Source organism: Mizuhopecten yessoensis, unplaced genomic scaffold (genome assembly GCF_002113885.1).
Source record: "Mizuhopecten yessoensis strain PY_sf001 unplaced genomic scaffold, ASM211388v2 scaffold10959, whole genome shotgun sequence".
Classification (NCBI taxonomy): domain Eukaryota; kingdom Metazoa; phylum Mollusca; class Bivalvia; order Pectinida; family Pectinidae; genus Mizuhopecten; species Mizuhopecten yessoensis.
In genome coordinates, this window is record NW_018408807.1 from 396,463 (window position 1) to 416,991 (window position 20,529).

General features: G+C 36.0%; 1 protein-coding gene across 11 annotated transcripts in view; it reads right to left on the reverse strand.

Annotated features, from left to right (window-relative positions):
* Window positions 1-20,529, reverse strand: part of LOC110464092 (tetraspanin-18-like) — a 140,140-nt gene that overhangs the window by 18,412 nt on the left and 101,199 nt on the right. For all 11 annotated transcript variants that reach the window (XM_021519139.1, XM_021519131.1, XM_021519132.1 and 8 more), the window contains 3 exons: window positions 19,344-19,511; window positions 14,854-15,054; window positions 3,783-3,857 (listed from right to left, as the gene is read on the reverse strand). In XM_021519139.1, coding sequence (XP_021374814.1) covers window positions 3,783-3,857; window positions 14,854-15,054; window positions 19,344-19,511 — 444 coding nt within the window. The remainder of the gene's footprint in view (window positions 1-3,782; window positions 3,858-14,853; window positions 15,055-19,343; window positions 19,512-20,529) is intronic.

The following is a 20,529-nucleotide window of genomic DNA, read 5'->3' on the forward strand; positions in this document are numbered from 1 at the left end:
ACAGAGCATTAGATCAGAGGCAATCTTAACTCACTGGAACAGAGCATTAGATCAGAGGCAATCTTAATTCACTGGAACAGAGCATTAGATCAGAGGCAATCTTAATTCACTGGAACAGAGCATTAGATCAGAGGCAATCTTAATTCACTGGAACAGAGCATTAGATCAGAGGCAATCTTAATTCACTGGAACAGAGCATTAGATCAGAGGCAATCTTAATTCACTGGAACAGAGCATTAGATCAGAGGCAATCTTAATTCACTGGAACAGAGCATTAGATCAGAAGCAATCTTAATTCACTGGAACAGAGCATTAGATCAGAGGCAATCTTAATTCACTGGAACAGAGCATTAGATCAGAAGCAATCTTAATTCACTGGAACAGAGCATTAGATCAGAACCAATCTTAATTCACTGGAACAGAGCATTAGATCAGAAGCAATCTTAATTCACTGGAACAGAGCATTAGATCAGAAGCAATCTTAATTCACTGGAACAGAGCATTAGATCAGAAGCAATCTTAATTCACTGGAACAGAGCATTAGATCAGAAGCAATCTTAATTCACTGGAACAGAGCATTAGATCAGAAGCAATCTTAATTCACTGGAACAGAGCATTAGATCAGAAGCAATCTTAATTCACTGGAACAGAGCATTAGATCAGAAGCAATCTTAATTCACTGGAACAGAGCATTAGATCAGAAGCAATCTTAATTCACTGGAACAGAGCATTAGATCAGAAGCAATCTTAATTCACTGGAACAGAGCATTAGATCAGAGGCAATCTTAACTCACTGGAACAGAGCATTAGATCAACTGGAACAGAGCATTAGATCAGAAGCAATCTTAATTCACAGGAACAGAGCATTAGATCAGAGGCAATCTTAACTCACTGGAACAGAGCATTAGATCAGAGGCAATCTTAATTAACTGGAACAGAGCATTAGATCAACTGGAACAGAGCATTAGATCAGAGGCAATCTTAACTCACTGGAACAGAGGATTAGATCAGAAGCAATCTTAATGCACAGGAACAGAGCATTAGATCAGAGGCAAACTTAATTCACTGGAACAGAGCAGTAGATCAGAGGCAATCTTAACTCACTGTAACAGAGCATTAGATCAGAAACAATCTTAATTCACAGGAACAGAGCATTAGATCAGAGGCAATCTAAACTCACTGGAACAGAGCATTGGATCAGAAGCAATCTTAACTCACTGGAACAGAGCATTAGATCAGAACCAATCTTAATTCATTGGAACAGAGCATTAGATCAGAGGCAATCTTAACTCACTGGAACAGAGCATTTGATCAGAACCAATCTTAATTCACTGAACAGAGCATTAGATCAAAGGCAATCTTAACTCACTGGAACAGAGAATTAGATCAGAAGCAATCATAATTCACTGGAACAGAGCATTGGATCAGAACCAATCTTAATTCACTGGAACAGAGCATTTGATCAGAACCAATCTTATTTCACTGGAACAGAGCATTAGATCAGAAGCAATCTTAACTCACTGGAACAGAGCATTAGATCAGAGGCAATCTTAATTCACTGGAACAGAGCAGTAGATCAGAGGCAATCTTAACTCACTGGAACAGAGCATTAGATCAGAAGCAATCTTAATTCACTGGAACAGAGCATTAGATCAGAAACAATCTTAATTCACTGGAAAAGAGCATTAGATCAGAGGCAATCTTAACTCACTGGAACAGGGCATTAGATCAGAGGCAATCTTAATTCACTGGAACAGAGCATTAGATCAGAGGCAATCTTAACTCACTGGAACAGAGCATTAGATCAGACGCAATCTTAATTCACTGGAACAGGGCATTAGATCAGAACCAATCTTAATTCACTGGAACAGAGCGTTAGATCAGAAACAATCTTAATTCACTGGAACAGAGCAGTAGATCAGATGCAATCTTAACTCACTGGAACAGAGGATTAGATCAGAAGCAATCTTAATTTAATGGAACAGAGCATTAGATCAGAAGCAATCTTAACTCACTGGAACAGAGCATTAGATCAGAAGTGATTTGCAGACAATTGAAGTAATTCCTAACACTTAATCAAAGCCATAACAATCGTGCTTTGCTATCATCCAGTAACCCCTCACCTGGTTGTCCCATCCTCCAGTGTTCATTGGACGGATTTCCCTTCGTCTAATCAAACCTAACCCCTCATCTGGTTGTCCCACCATCCTGTGTTCACGGGGCGGATTTCCCTTTCTCTAATCAAACCTAACCCATCACCTGGTTGTTCCACCCTCCAGTATTCAAGGGGCATATTTCCCTTTCTCTAATCAAACCTAACCCCTCACCTGGTTGTCCCACCCTCCAGTGTTCACGGGTCGGATTTCCCTTTCTCTAATCAAACCTAACCCGTCACCTGGTTGTTCCACCCTCCAGTATTCATGGGGCGGATTTCCCTTTCTCTAATCAATCAGTGTCCCAGTAATGCAGCCATTAGTATTCCAGTCAATTAAGTTAGGAACACAGTACCTGTCGTATTGAGGTTTGACTAGGAACACAGTACCTGTTTTTTTTAGGTTTGACTAGGAACACAGTACCTGTTGTGTTGAGGTTTGACTAGGAACACAGTACCTGTCGTTTTGAGGTTTGACTAGGAACACAGTACCTGTCGTATTGAGGTTTGACTTCCTCATCATGTTTATAAAAGTGCTTTGTATCTCTGAGGAACAAATAGCCTGTGGCCACAGGATCAGATGCAGTTATCAGATGAAATGACTTGTTACCGAGGTAACTCTTCTGTCCCAACACCCTCCTAGAAGTCAATCTGTCATCAAACTTCTATTTCTCTTCAGGAGTATTGCCTACCAATTTTTTTTGTTTCATCAAAATTAATATCTAAAAAAAGTTATACGGCAGACACTTCCATTAGGACAGATGGATGATCCCCATACCATAATAAGTCCTACACAAAACGTTTGACAGGAATGTAAGAAATTGACAATAGACAGACAGATGATGGATACTGTGACAGAAGGTCAAGGTCAAATATCAAACCTAATTTGTCTATTCATGTATATACAATAACATTAAGTCAATCAAATATTAAAGTCATTCATATCAAAATCTGGACATCAATTTTATCTGAAGTATTTACAACATTAATATATTTCAACTGCTTATATTTTCTTGATAGCTAAATTATAAATTATAGATATTAAAATATTAGTGTGTATATCCTGTATAAAGTTTAACAGCAGATTTAGACAGGACCAACAGTGTATATAAGTGAGACTACTGTGTTAATGTATACCAATGACATAATTGGTGAGACCTTTTAGGTAATCCCAGAAACAAGAAAATCAAAATTCCTCACATTTAAGGATATATGTTACCTTACACATTATACCTATATAACTTTATATTAGAGTCATCTCCTTTTGAAAAAAAAACACAATTAGCGATTTACATTTCAACATCATCAATGAATGCATTTTTGTGCATCTTGTCAACTGTCAACATTTCCATTCATAAAAAGAAACACTTTGCAAGTTTCTCATATTAAGAACTCTTTTGAAAAAAAGATGCAAGTAACTATAAAACAACAAATATAAAATTGTTCTGCTGATTCTTTCACATGTTGGTTAGTTAGAAGGTATCATGACCTCATCACCTAGTGCAGTTATGCACTTTATGTTTGACGAGCTAATGGGTATGGCCGCCTGAATCATTGCTCATTCACACATAAAGGATGTCAGTGACAATTTTCAGTAAGTACACCTTGGTTTGAAGTTGTCTATACTTACATTTTCTCTGAACATGAAGGCCAACACTCCGCCCACTATAAGTGCCATGAAAACCAGGACCAATACTACGCCATACTGCAATTAGATAAAAACAAATACAGGTTACACGTTACACACAATCACACATTTATCACTACATTAAGTTACAAACATTCATATATTTATAATTATCAGCTCATACACAAAAACCTTTCTGATCCATTCCATTAAGATAATGATTATTACCGTTTCCATAGAAACCAAACAAACTGCTTCTTGTTAATCAATGACTCTACTTAACTCATATTAACCCTCCTTTGTTTTCTTCTGTCTTCAACACAATAAATCTATCCATAAAATGTTTTTTGTTCGAAATTTTCATCCAGAGTTTTTTTGTGAAGCAATATATGAACCGAAATTTATTTGTATTGAAATTTAATGCATTATGATTGGTATTGATTTGTAGATAACAATAGATATTTGTCTCAACCCTATTTATTTTCACATTAAGGAAACACAACACTTTAATCTAATTATATTTTCCATATGAAATGTTTCAATTATCAAACATTATATAATGTTTGCTTAATGATTTTCTGTCGTACCTCTAGCCTGGGATTTTTCCATAAGGTATCTATGTATGGTTAACAGGGACAGTGCAGGTGTCTACATGTGATCCTAATGCAATATCATTGTTTACATTAATAAACAAATATTTGTTTTCTGGAAACCGTGGACTGGTTGTTCAGAAACTCTGTTGACATAAACTGATTTCTAGATGAGTCAGACTATTCATAAACTAAAATATCACAATACAACCTTACAAAAAAAATTAAAATTGAGTTTAATATCATCAAAAATGTATTTATGGAGAAAAAAATAATGGAGGAGTTGATTGTTTAAGTTCACATCAAACATTTAGTGATGTAAAACATTATCAGACTTGACAATGACAAGAGAATACATAAGACATCAATTGATATATTTAGTTCAGTAGAACATGTTTTTATATATCCAGTAGAATCTCCACTTAATCTGCCACCTAAACTCTAGTTACCATCAACATATTTCAATGTCTCCAATTTTATATTCAGCATTCCTTTATCCCCATCCCTCCTCCAACCCATAGCTTGATGTAAGCCATTTACATTAAGTGACTCAGATCAACATAGCCCTATAGATGTTATGTTTTTATCTTGGCTATTGACAAAAATGTCCAAATAGTCATCACGTAGAACCAGTTAACATAACATCAGGCTATCATCACGTAGGACCAGTTAACATTACATCAGGCTAACATTACATCAGGCTATCGTCACGTAGGACCAGTTAACATTACATCAGGCCAACATTACATCAGGCTATCATCACGTAGGACCCGTTAACATAACATCAGGCTATCATCACGTACGACCAGTTAACATTACATCAGGCTATCATCAAATCAGACTATCATTACATAGGACCAGTTAACATTACATCAGGCTATCATTACGCAGAACCAGTTAACATAACATCAGGCTATCAGCACGTAGGACCAGTTAACATTACATCAGGCTAACATTACCTCAGGCTATCATCACGTAGGACCAGTTAACATACCATCAGGCTATCATCACGTAGGACCAGTTAACATTACAACAGGCTATCATCACGTAGGACCAGTTAACATTACATCAGGCTATCATCACGCATAACCAGTTAACATTACATCAGGCTATCATCATGTAGGACCAGTTAACATTACATCAGGCTATCATCACGTAGGACCAGTTAACATTACATCAGGCTATGATCACGCATAACCAGTTAACATTTCATCAGGCTATCATCATAACAGACTATCATTACATAGGACCAGTTAACATTACATCAGGCTATCATCACGTAGGAACAGTCAACATTACATCAGGCTATCATCACGTAGGACCAGTTAACATTACATCAGGCTATCATCACGTAGGACCAGTTAACATTACATCAGGCTATCATCACGTAGGACCAGTTAACATTACATCAGGCTATCATTACAGAGGACCTGTAGTTAACATTACATCAGGCTATCATCACGTAGGACCAGTTAACATTACATCAGGCTATCATCACGTAGGACCAGTTAACATAACATCAGGCTATCATCACGTAGGACCAGTTAACATTACATCAGGCTATCATTACATAGTACCAGTTAACATTACATCAGGCTATCATCACGTAGGACCAGTTAACATTCCATCAGGCTATCATTACATAGTACCAGGTAACATTACATCAGGCTATCATCGCGTAGGACCAGTTAACATTACATCGGGCTATCATCACGTAGGACCAGTAAACATTACATCAGGCTATCACCACGTAGGACAAGTTAACATTACATCATTTCACCAATAGACATTACATCAGGCTATCATCACATCAGGCTATCATTACATAGGATCAGTTAACATTACATCAGGCTAACATTACATAGTACCAGTTAACATTCCAGCATGCTATCATCACGTAGGACCAGTTAACGTAACATCAGGCTATCATCACGTAGAACCAGTTAACATACCATCAGGCTATCATCACGTAGGACAAGTTAACATAACATCAGGCTATCATCACGCAGGACCAGTTAACATTACAGCAGGCTATCATCACGTAGGACCAGTAAACATTACATCAAGCTATCATCACGTAGGACCAGTTAAAATTACATCAGGCTATCATCACGTAAGACCAGTTAACATAACATCAGGATATCATCACGTAGGACCAGTTAACCTTACATCAGGCTATCATCACGTAAGACCAGTTAACATAACATCAGGATATCATCACGTAGGACCAGTTAACGTAACATCAGGCTATCATCACGTAGAACCAGGTACCATAACATCAGGCTATCATCACGTAGGACAAGTTAACATAACATCAGGCTATCATCACGCAGGACCAGTTAACATTACAGCAGGCTATCATCACGTAGGACCACTATCATCACGTAGGACCAGTTAACGTAACATCAGGCTATCATCACGTAGAACCAGTTAACATACCATCAGGCTATCATCACGTAGGACAAGCTAACATTACATCATTTCACCAATAGACATTACATCAGGCTATCATCACATCAGGCTATCATCACATCAGGCTAACATCACGTATGACCAGTTAACATTACATCAGGCCATCATCACATCAGGCTATCATTACATAGGATCAGTTAACATTACATCAGGCTATCATTACAGAGGACCTGTAGTTAACATTACATCAGGCTATCATCACGCAGGACCAGTTAACATTACAGCAGGCTATCATCACGTAGGACCACTATCATCACGTAGGACCAGTTAACCTTACATCAGGCTATCATCACGTAAGACCAGTTAACATAACATCAGGATATCATCACGTAGGACCAGTTAACCTTACATCAGGCTATCATCACGTAAGACCAGTTAACATAACATCAGACTATCATCACGTAGAACCAGTTAACATACCATCAGGCTATCATCACGTAGGACCAGTAAACATTACATCAGGTTATCATCACGTAGGACCAGTTAAAATTACATCAGGCTATCATCACGTAGGACAAGTTAACATTACATCATTTCACCAATAGTAGATGGAACTTCAATTCATAACAAAAAAGCGTTCAACTACTGTCTACCAAAATGTCAAACACTTTTCATAGTAGCACAATTGTGTCCATTATAAGGGAAAGATCAAAACATAAGGACCCTAATAATAAATTGTTATTGAACTTTTGAAATTAATTTAAGGCATTATTGCTAAAAAATGATATCCAAGACTAAGTGTACCCTTTTCAAATGCAGTTAAACATTAGCTGAACTCTTACGGTATCAATTCTTCTTCCATCCTGTTCGTATGTAACAGAGTTGTCAAATCTATTTCAGGGAAAATTTCTAGGATATATCCATGCACTGATTGTTTTTTGTTTTCGATATCGTCCTTATTAGTATTATTCATGAAATATTCGATCCATGCATTCAGATGGCTCATATCCGAACCATCCTTGGTCTGATTACAAGATATAAGGTCAACCCAGAGGTCAATGGTTCTAGCGTCGGCCAATTAGGATATGCATAGTCTAGCTAACCTAGCTAGAAAGAGCTAACCCTGTCACAGATTCAAAGTAATTCGTTTCTGTGCCATATTTGACCAATTTCTGTGATGATGCTTCAAAACAAGATGGAGACCATTTCACAAATTAGGCGATCTGCGATATCTTTAAATCATCTTTTGAATAAATCAGCAGGACAATCTTTAATAGAATAAGGGAAGAAAAAACTTGTTTCCTTATTAGATCAATATCAATCCTAGGTACGGAGTGGAGCGATGACACGGGCAGGCTGTTTTTGGTAATGACATACAATGCAATATCTAGAGATGAAATGAAATGCTTGTAACTACAATCATGTGCGAGTCGCTATAGTGACAACATTGACCGCGAGCTAGATGTACAGAATCTGTAACCGTCTGTATAAAATGCGCCAGGATAGCCATTCCAGATTGCAAATTATTGATCCCTATGTTTTACCTTAATACAATATCTAAAATGAATTGATGACAAAGTAATGAAAGAGGAGCAAGTCTGACATAGCCTGTGAATAGTGGCATGTCGATCCCTGCAAATGAACAAACACCAGATTGACATTTAGTGACGGATCTAAGCCCCCCCCCCCCCATCCCATACAGGTTATTGGATATGACATTATAAAAGTCTCAAAATGGAAAATTTATCTTTTTTTATAAATATATCGGTATACAAGATTTAAAGATACAATAGTTTGGTGCTTAAAATAAAAAACAACTTAAGGCGCATCACGTTGCAGGTTATCAGAGTGACAAATGCTGTGTGTAGCCGTTGGCAACGACAGTCTGCGATCGCTCAAGTCTGTGATGATATCTGCTATTAATACACCTGAGTGAACCAGATCAGACGTTAACGAAGCAGGTCTATGTCACAAATATCCCTCAATCCGGAAAAATCAAATGAAATATTAATTCAGAATTCCTGGTGTTGATTGAGTCACTTGCTGCACACATATATAACATATATAAAAGTCAATATCAGAACACACACTACTGCTGGTTTTGATACAAAATCTTATCGACATTTTCCAATCAAGTCAAGAGAGGTGAACGTGATGTCATTGTTACCATAGCAATCTCTAAATGAGACAACACAGGAGACAACTGCAATGTGGAGTGATTAGAACTGAAGGATACTGGTGGAAACTGTGAGAGTTCACAGTCAGAGTATAAAGTGGTGTGTACTTGTAGTCTCTGTGATGGCCCCAGACAAATTCTGCTTGAAGAATTAAATTTTGAAAGTGAAATGTTTTTGTACTGTTAATGACAAAATCATACAAGTATGTGAATTCAAATGCAAATTCAAAATTCAGCAGTAAACCATATACATCTGTATGTGTGATTCATTTTATATATCTGAGTCTCTCAGCATAGTTCCAATGTTTTGGCCAATGGTGAGTGCTTCCTCCAACAGAGTATAAATATTTAAATGTTAAGGTCAAGACTCTTCTAGATTGTACAATAACATTCAACAGTGAATTAAACAAAAGTCTTTATTCAGAGAGACGGTTTGCTGTTAAAGTTCCTGCGTTTGCTACAGAGTTAATCTCAAAACCAGATTCAATTTGATGCTTGGTTGGATCTGTCCATTCTAATGTGCCATCTGGTCGCCTACAAATATATATCTGTAAGACCAATATTGGTAGGAATGCATACGTAAGGTACTTACGGGCAGCCCTGGACGTCAATAAAGGTTTAGTCAAAATAAAATTATTGACTTAATCTTTAAAATCTGCTTCAAAGGTGTCAAATTTAAATGGTTTACCTTCAGACTGAATCATTAGTTCTGGTATTTCACACAATAGTTTTGAAAGAGTGTTAAATTCTACATACTAGTGCAACAATGAACGATAACAGCAGGAACACCTTTAAAGTTTCCAATGTCATTGCTAACACAAAACTTATCCAATCAAATATGATTCTGTAACAAAACATCCTCTGATTCTTTTATATAGACTGTCTACTCTAAACTGTGTATAGACACAGCTTATATAAAATGTAAACATATTTTGAAGCCAACATCTTTAAACAGTAATCTTTATGTGTGTCTTGGGGCCATCACAGATTCGTATTTGTCATTTAAATAGGACAAGGATTAGAAATTGTAGCTTTACAGAAGACTTCATATCAATCATACATGCAGGCATTACAATCCAAGTTTAAACAGTCCCTAAATGAGGCCCCTTTAATGTGACTCTATAGCCTTCTATTTCACAACCCCAAAGGCTATGTTCTATGTATCTGGCATGGTAAGCTTTATTGCACAGTAAGTCATATTTTATTGCTGACATTGTTTAAATTGAAAATAAAGTTTATTCCTCACTATAAAATGTACACATTTGTCAAACAAAAATTGAATTTGTAAATTTTATTAACAAATAAAGCTTAAACAGCTTGATTAAGCTAGCTGGATCCTGGATGTTACAGTTAAATCTGACCTGTGGACATTTTCCAGTCTGATTACCACAGGGTCAGTCTTTTAATAACTTTTAAATACAAATGCCAAAGATGCAGTTTATCTGACATCTTTGGAACTTTTAGAACAAATATTTCTCCCATTGAACCCTGCTAGAGCCACACAAGGTGGTTTTGCTTCAACATTACAACAATTCAGAGCATGAGTTTAATTCCCTTGTCAAATCTTTTACAAATGTGATTAATTTAGGTCAAGTACTTATTTAAAATAATTCTAAAATGTGAAAAAGCTAATCTATGAGACAGAATGTTATAAGGGATGATCCCTTTTAATTAGTCCTCAAGTAACCTGGTACAAGACTAAATAAGGAACGGTCTGTAACCCGTTCAGTCTGTCGCATACTCTCTAAATCAGCTTGTTACATACTCTCTAAATCAGCTTGTTACATACTCTCTAACCTATTCAGCGGACAATGTGAGATTAACCAGAGTCGATCAATTTAATACCGCGTTACGAAATTACTTTTTCATCTGCGAATATTCTACACAGCCTAGTAAGGATCCGTCAGTGGACATAGACTTAATTAGCATCAGATGGTCAGCCTACAAGGACAAGAATTTGTCTCTCTAAATCACGGTAAAGGTCTACAATCTCCAGCATGAACATATAAATAATAACAGCTGTCTTTTGCTGTTTTTCCCGTGAATTCTTTCATTTCATTTATATTTTACATTAAAAACGATCCTTTCAAATTTCAAACAAAATACTAAATTTCGTTTTAACAGACAATTTTTTATAAATCTAAAATGCCACTGACCACTAATTGTCACCTTCGAAGTAGAGAACATCTATGGTATCACACGATTTTTTGCCCACAGTTTGGTGATTACTTCACAAATGCATGCATTAGAATTGGATGACCATGATTCCTACGGTGAATTGCCTATTAATACTGATTATCAGTTGATAACACACATTCACGACTACTGCTCAACATTCTTTGAGTCAATACCGAAGCAGTAAATCCCAAGGGACCCCATAAAGACATCCCCTTTCCTGTTTCTACAGGCATTACCACAGATTTACCGCTGTAACCACATTACAAGAGGACTACATTACCATGTTTATTTACTCATTCCGCGGGAGTCGGAGGGGATCTTTTTTCATTCCTGTTTAGATAACAGTGTTTACTCACAAACAGCAGGACTAGAAAAGATATTTACAGAGAAATATGTTTATTAGGCTGGTATAATCTAAAGTGGTTACAAAAACCGAATTTCTTAACAAAATGTTTATTTATAAACACTCAAGATAATTTATTCCAAAAAAACAAAAGCATTCCCACTGTTTTGCATTCCCACTGTAAACCTGTCACACACAGGAATTATCTTCACAATTTTGGGACAAAAAATGTTTGGTAATATGTTATAATAATCTAACCCAGATGCTCAAGTTTTACCTTTTGTGGGGATTGAAATTCGAACTCAAACGTCTTTTACGATCATATCATTTCAAAAATAATAAAAGGGATTATTATTATTATGTTGGAGATTACAAACCTTTTGTGATATGATACCTAGTTGGGGCAACATGGAAACATGGTTCATTTTCTAATTTTACTGTATTTCGGAGTCAAACAGCTTGTTTCTGGAAATGTCTTTCACCTACATATGTATATACAGCTTTAGACATTACAACTACAAGTCAAATGATTAGTGTCACCTATCCTTACTCCTTTAATAAGCATTTCTATCAATTCATTATTTCATCTTTAATGATTAGTGCAAAAATTCTGGTGTAATATATGTCTCAAAATTAAGTCATCAATTAATTATCCAAACCAAACTTTCCCCTTCATAAATACCATTCTTCACAGGTTTTTCAAACTGGAGCTGTTTTGGGGAAACACTGTGTCTAATTTTAAATAAATTTTAAATAAAAGTCAGTGGTTCTTTGAGGGCGCCTAGAGTTCCTATAATCCTGGGAGAGTAAAGATCCTAAAAGTCAGTGGTACTTTGAGGGCGCCTAGAGTACCTATAATCCTGGGACAGTACAGATCCTAAAAGTCAGTGGTACTTTGAGGGCGCCTAGTGTTCCTATAATCCTGGGACAGTACAGATCCTAAAAGTCAGTGGTACTTTGAGGGTGCCTAGAGTTTTTTTAATCCTGGCAGAGTACAGATCCTAAAAGTCAGTGGTACTTTGAGGGCGCCTAGAGTTTGTATAATCCTGGCAGAGTATACAGATCCTAAAAGGTCAAGTGTTTTTTTCGAGGTGACTGTTCCACTGCCAGAAACTGACTCATCAGTCTTGATTAAGGGTCCTGACAGGACGCACGCGCTTAATCAAGGTTTATGAATCATTTGCTTGTGAACTGTTACTAATTTCTGCTCCAAACAGAACAGCAGGTGTATGGAGGAGGGAATGTTCCCAAGCGTTGTTGTCACTCCCAAGTATCAGCCTATACAATATATCGGAGAGTCGACATACCAACATCACTCTCACTGTAGTTGTATTCTGAGCGTCCCTACTGGCACAGGACTCCAGATGGTCCATTGGTTCCTACATGCCTATAATAATCACTCCTACCAGTGCTGCCTTTCTCCTGCATACCTACAAGTTTACCAGTTGATCAATCTGGAAAATGTTTTGTCCGAGCTTCACAATGGCCAAGGTCTCTGACACACACATTGTTCTGTGTCATTGATGTTGTATACTGGTCTGTCTCTAAGGTCACACAGGTAAAAATCAGATTCACTAGTGTACTAGAGAACCTTTATCCTTTTTAAAAAGGTAGATGGATAATATTTTATAAGGAAATATTTCAATGGAGGATAAAAATATTATATTGATGTGAAAATGTTCAAAGCATGCTTTGAGCAAGACAGCATTATGAAAAACATGTACTTGGCCTAACTGAAATTTCATTGAAATGGACATTTTGAACATTTATAAAAGGAGAAACTGCCCAGAGCAATTGTGTAAAACCTTAGCACAAACCTAAAATTGACTACATGTGTATCTGAGGCAAGTGATTCTCTGAATAATATCTTAAACCAATTTTGATTTTACATTGTAATGTATCATCCAAATGCCTACAAAGTTACAGGTTTTCTAAACTGCTCTTTCTTGATAACTGCTTTATGTATTCAAAAAGTGTCTATCTAGTCAGCACAGGACACATTGCCATTAAATCGGTAAATCGGGAGTAATCCGTACAGTTTATTGTGTTTAAATCAAATTTCAAAATTGGGGTTGTGCAAATTACCTGGCTGTTAAATTGGTTCCCTTTTCAAAGAGAAACCCTCCAAATGTCTTTCTGAACAAACAAGAGAATACATTATTAAATCCTTCATAAAAGAAATGCTAAAAGATTTCCTTTTCCACGACATTGATTTTCTCTGATGTATGTACTCCGGGGGGTAGCTTTCACCAGTGTCCGAATAAACACCAACATTGATTATTCCAAGATCGACAAAACAAGGAATTACGTGGGATAACAAACGACCGATATTATCCCCGTCATCTGACAGACAGTGATTATGATATTACCCATTTTTACGATTATTTCATGTGCAACGGTCTAGATTAGAGTAAAAACCACAATTTCGAATATTCTTTGATGACATCAACGATAAAAGAGCCAATCAGATAAGGCTTTCCAGTGTATTGTAAGGACGATTTAGCTTTTCCAATTTATTCAACAAACGGAGAGCGCAAATTGTATCAGGATTAAGTTCCATTAAACTTTGAGGGATGATCAATACGTAATGTTCTCCAAATGATGATTTAGTTCTATAGTAAAGGTTTAGTTCCACAGTAAAACGGGGTATATCTTTGATTTTATCAATGTTTCTATAGTTTGTTTCAAATCGATAAAACAATTTTCAAAGCTGAGTTGATTACATTTATGTTCTATTTTCTTCTGTCTTTAAAAGCATTCCTGATCTCTAAAAGTGATATGAATAGCCAAGGTTATGATATTTACATATAGATAAGAAACAGAAAACCCATCCACATTTAAAAAAAAAAAAAAAAAAAAAAAAAAAAACCCCCCCCCAATTAAAAAAAAAAAAAAAAAAAAAAAAAAAAAAAAGACAAACCAGCAGTATACCTATCTGATGATACCTATCTGATGTAACCCGGTACCTATCTGATGTAACCCGGTACCCGGTATATCGATTTAATTTTCTGCCAGAACATTTTTCATGTCTTTCTCGTTTTCTATAAATATTTTCATTGATATCATCAGCACTACAGAACAGGATATTGCTCAAGGTCGTAAAATGTAGACCAGTACTTGGTGTTTTTCCTTAATTTGTTAAAATATTGTGTCAGTATGGTCACATACCAACATTTGAGGAGAATTTAAAGGTTTGTGGGGGGTTTTAAGCATTGTTTTTAGTGTGTTTTGTTTAATGTAAGGAGGTAACAGACTGGGGGTGGGGGTGGGGTGGGGTTGGGCAGGGTATGTACAAAAGCACATCATAAAGAATTTTCAAACAAACGGCTCAATGAAGTGACAACAGTTCTAAATATCACAGAAACTGTAACTTACAAATCCGAGAATACAGCGGTCCTCTCTCATTGTCCCACAGCAGCCACAGAAGGCGAGGAGAGCTATCATCCCTCCTCCAGCCAGTATTAAGTACGTCCCAATCTCAAACAGGTTGGAATCTATCACCACGGAAACTTCACGAGCACTGAAGTCAGTCACAAGGAGCCAGATCCCCACCGCCAGGGCACCAATGCCCATAATCTACAGGAAAACAAGAACAGGGAATTCTGTTGAACACAAACAATATAGTGATCAAGATGTTGGTTTAGAAATTACAGCTGCTGTTAGCAACTATTTCCAAGTTACATCCTTCACAATTTAATGCTACGTTCATATATAACATACAGGTATACCAGTGATTATATATTATCACTTATAATTGCTCGCATGTTTCCTAATTGCTGTGAATAGCACTTTAACATATTAACCAGTAAATAGGTGTGTATACCGTTATACTTTATATATTCATTCTTACAAAGAATAAGCTGTAGTGTCACTAACAGTTTGAGTTCACCTCAAGCTGAGTTTGAGCATCAGTCCTAAGTCACTTGTAAGCCACTGCGACATTTAGCTTAAATTTTAAATCTTGATGCTAAGTCTTTGTGAGTTAAAGTCTCTTTGTTGAGTCTATAGAAGATTAAGTTTAAGTCTCTGTATTAAGTCCACTACAGATTAAGTTTGAGTTTAAGTGTCTTTGTTAAGTCTACAAGTGATTAAGTTTGAGTTTTAGTGTTTTTGTTAAATCTATAAGTGATTAAGTTTGGGTTTAAGTGTCTTTGTTAAGTCTATAAGTGATTATGTTTGAGTTTAAGTGTCTATGTTAAATCTACAAGTGACTAAGTTTGAGTTTAAGTGTCTATGTTAAATCTACAAGTGATCAAGTTTGAGTTTAAGTGTTTTTGTTCAGTCTATAAGTGATTAAGTTTGAGTTTTAGTGTTTTTGTTAAATCTATAAGTGATTAAGCTTAACATTTTCTGTTAACTCTATAAGTGATTAAGTTTGGGTTTAAGTGTCTTTGTTCAATCTATAAGTGATTAAGTTTGGGTTTAAGTGTCTTTGTTAACTCTACAAGTGATTAAGTTTGAGGTTAAGTGTCTTTGTTAAATCTCCAAGTGATTAAGTTTGAGGTTAAGTGTCTTTGTTAAGTCTATAGGTGATTAAGTTTGAGCTTAAGTGTCTTTGTTAAGTCTATAAGTGATTATGTTTGAGTTTAAGTGTCTATGTTAAATCTACAAGTGATCAAGTTTGAGTTTAAGTGTTTTTGTTAAATCTACAAGGGATTAAGGTTGAGTTTAAGTGTCTTTGCTAAATCTATAAGTGATTTAGCTTAAGATTTTTTGTTAAGTCTACAACTGATTAAGTTTGAGTTTAAGTGTCTATGTTAAATCTACAAGTGATCAAGTTTGAGTTTAAGTGTTTTTGTTCAGTCTATAAGTGATTAAGTTTGAGCTTAAGTGTCTTTGTTAACTCTACAAGTGATTAAGTTTGAGTTTCAGTGTTTTTGTTAAATCGATGAGTGATTAAGCTTAAGATTTTTTGTTAAGTCTACAACTGATTAAGTTTGAGTTTAAATGTCTTTGTTAAATCTATAAGTGATTTAGCTTAAGATTTTTTGTTAAGTCTACAACTGATTAAGTTTGAGTTTAGGTGTCTTTGTTAAATCTACAAGTGATCAAGTTTGAGTTTAAGTGTTTTTATTAAATCTATAAGTGATTAAGCTTAACATTTTCTGTTAACTCTATAAGTGATTAAGTTTGGGTTTAAGTGTCTTTGTTCAATCTACAAGTGATTAAGTTTGAGTTTAAGTGTCTTTGTTAAGTCTATAGGTGATTAAGTTTGAGCTTAAGTGTCTTTGTTAAATCTACAAGTGATTAAGTTTGAGTTTAAGTGTCTTTGTTAAATCTACAAGTGACTAAGTTTGAGTTTAAGTGTCTTTGTTAAATCTACAAGTGATCAAGTTTGAGTTTAAGTGTCTTTGTTAAGTCTATAGGTGATTAAGTTTGAGCTTAAGTGTCTTTGTTAACTCTACAAGTGATTAAGTTTGAGGTTAAGTGTCTTTGTTAAGTCTATATGTGATTAAGTTTGAGTTTAAGTGTTTTTGTTAAATCTATAAGTGATTTAGCTTAAGATTTTTTGTTAAGTCTACAAGTGATTAAGTTTGAGTTTAAGTGGCTTTGTTAAATCTACAAGTGATCAAGTTTGAGTTTAAGTGTCTTTGTTAAATCTATAAGTGATTAAGCTGAAGTTTGTTTGTTAAGTCTACAAGTGATTAAGTTTGTGTTTTTGTTAAATCTACAAGTGATTAAGTTTGAGTTTAAGTGTCTTTGTTAAATCTATAAGTGATTAAGTTTTTTTGTTAAGTCAATAAGTGATTAAGTTTGAGTTTAAGTGTTTTTGTTGAGTCAATAAGTGATTGAGTTTGAGTTTAAGTGTTTTTGTTCAGTCTATAAGTGATTAAGTATGAGTTTAAGTGTCTTTATTAAGTCTATAAGTGATTAAGTTTGAGTTTAAGTGTCGTTGTAAAACCTATGGAATTTAAGCTCAGCTCTAGGCAGGATGTGTTGGTGGTGTTGGGGCTTGATCATTATGACAGCTTTTAAACGTTTCTTTAGATAATTGAGTGTAAAACAATGAAACTCATCTGTAATACATTTACATGTTTATAATGTGGAGATAATCAAAGCTGTATGGCAAACAAAACCACAGGGGAAAAACCTCGAACAGAGTCATCTTCACAAGCTCACAATAAAATAAATGAGAATGTGTTACTTAATATAGATCTCAACACCTGACTACATCTAACAAGAACATCTATACACGAGCTCAGGTCTTTGATTGTACAGTGAAAGTATCCATCAATCTTAAAATGAAACTTCTTCATCCTCAATAAACACTCACAGTCAAAATACTTCGCATAGTTTTACATGTCCATTTCTTTTTGCAATACCAAGAATGTTTAGCTAAGTAACTTATTCTCGGGGGACCGTAACTCACAGTATTAAACACCCATAACAGAGTTATCTGTCTGGAAAAAAAATCTGTACGCAATGTTCTATTTTCCACATATTTAAACATCCCACTGAAAATAAACCTGAATGTTTTGAACTGTCAACAATGACTTAAATTTATACCTGTTTTTCTACACTTGTTGCTTAACGGGGTTTTTCTTTATCTTTACAAAACTGTGTGTAATTTTTTGAAGTCATTTAATACCACAGCTGTATTGTTAACCAGACCATAAACTGTCATATGTGTCATGTATCACGATCAGACTCAAGTCTTAACTGACAATAGATGTAAAAAAATACACAGAGCAACCTGCCTTAACTAGATCCTGATTAACCGACAACCTGCGTAAAACAGACATTTTGAAGTAGTTGGAAAGGTATACATTTCTACATGTAACAGTATAACAAAAATAATACTGTTTTAAATAAAGTCCAATAATAAAGGCTTATTATTATTGCTGTCTTACAAAACATAAACCCGTCTTTTAACAAAATGTAAGGTTTGGTTTTATTTTTGTTTAACATCCTATTAACAGCTAAGGACATTTCAGGATGTGGAAATGTAAGGTTACCACCTTGTTAGTCACTGCATTTACAGAATTTCATCAGAAAGTTTTAGATCAACAGCACTAAGTAACCTCTACCCTGCCTTATCTATCACCTGGTGCTGTGTCTATATTTACTTAGTATTTACCTGTTCCTTCATGTAGTAATATTACATGTGAAAGTATGACGAGTTTATAGAGAGGCTAACTTGGGGAGTGGCGAGTTTAGGGAAGACATAGTTTGATGAGGAGTCGGTCAAAGGAAGGGTTAGATCAGTCTTGATGGGTCAACCTTGAAGAGGGTTCAGCCTTAAGGAGGGGTCAGTCTTGAAAAGGGTTTAGTCTGGAGGAGGGGTTAAGTCTTGAGCCGTGGTCAGCCTTCAAGAAGGATCATATTGATAGGGCCAGTGAAACCCAATATATCTAAATTCTAAAACATATCCAACCAGTCATCACAATTCTTAGCTGACATTTTACTTAAGTCATCCGTGGAAAAATGAGTTTGAAATTTTTCCCATTTTCTAACTAAGTCCTGAAAAAGGGTCCTCTATGTTTCATATTCACTGTTAATTCATGACGTGTGTTTAGATAGAAACAGAAATCAAATACAGTTTTACACATCACTTCCTTGTTCTGGGAAGACACTGGGACAACCAGGTGGTTAAATGAAGTGGAATAAACAGTTTGAATCTCTACAAATGTTATTTTTGTTTGGAATTTCAATATTTTTAAAATAGTTAAATTGAACTTTCTCCGTTCAATTTTTCCTGCAGCTGATCATGTTTTAAACAACTGTTCGCGAGTCACAATGGGTTTACACTTACAAGTATGACACGATGGGTTTACACTTACGAGTATGACACGATGGGTTTACACTTACAAGTAGGACACGATGGGTTTACACTTACAAGTAGGACACGATGGGTTTACACTTACAAGTATGACAATGTTGTAGCAGTGTAGAGCATTTCTAAGGCAGTGGAAGCAGACGTCCGCATCAGCATCCTGTCTCCTGGTACGGTTTCGATGGTCGATATGGTGTCTCAGGTAACCCTCGTCCACATGATGATTATCCATGGAATGCTGACGCCGGCCTCGAAGTGGCTAAAATTTGAAAAACAAAACACACAGTCAATATGTTGTCATTATTTGTCACATATTTGAACCAGAAATTACAAAACATTGTACATGTGAAAGCTTACCAAAAGCTGTCAACCTATACCCTTGTGGAAAGGGCCAGTATGGAATCCTTTTAGGAAGCTGTCAACCTATACCCTTGTGGAAAGGGCCAGTATGGAATCCTTTTAGGAAGCTGTCAACCTATACCCTTGTGGAAAGGGCCAGTATGGAATCCTTTTAGGAAGCTGTCAACCTATACCCTTGTGGAAAGGGCCAGTATGGAATCCTTTTAGGAAGCTGTCAACCTATACCCTTGTGGAAAGGGCCAGTATGGAATCCTTTTAGGAAGCTGTCAACCTATACCCTTGTGGAAAGGGCCAGTATGGAATCCTTTTAGGAAGCTGTCAACCTATACCCTTGTGGAAAGGGCCAGTATGGAATCCTTTTAGGAAGCTGTCAACCTATACCCTTGTGGAAAGGGCCAGTATGGAATCCTTTTAGGAAGCTGTCAACCTATACCCTTGTGGAAAGGGCCAGTATGGAATCCTTTTAGGAAGCTGTCAACCTATACCCTTGTGGAAAGGGCCAGTATGGAATCCTTTTAGGAAGCTGTCAACCTATACCCTTGTGGAAAGGGCCAGTATGGAATCCTTTTAGGAAGCTGTCAACCTATACCCTTGTGGAAAGGACCAGTATGGAATCCTTTTAGGAAGCTGTCAACCTATACCCTTGTGGAAAGGGGCAGTTTAGAATCCTTCTAGGAAGCTGTCAACCTATACCCTTGTGGAAAGGACCAGTATGGAATCCTTTTAGGAAGCTGTCAACCTATACCCTTGTGGAAAGGGGCAGTTTAGAATCCTTCTAGGAAGCTCTATTCACATTTTGTATTAAAATTAAATGTTCTGAAAATCACTCAATTCATGTGAAACTGATGTTCCGGCTTTTAAAGGTTTCTCTTGCCTAAAAATCATGGATTTGTTCTTATTAAGAAATCGCCACAGCT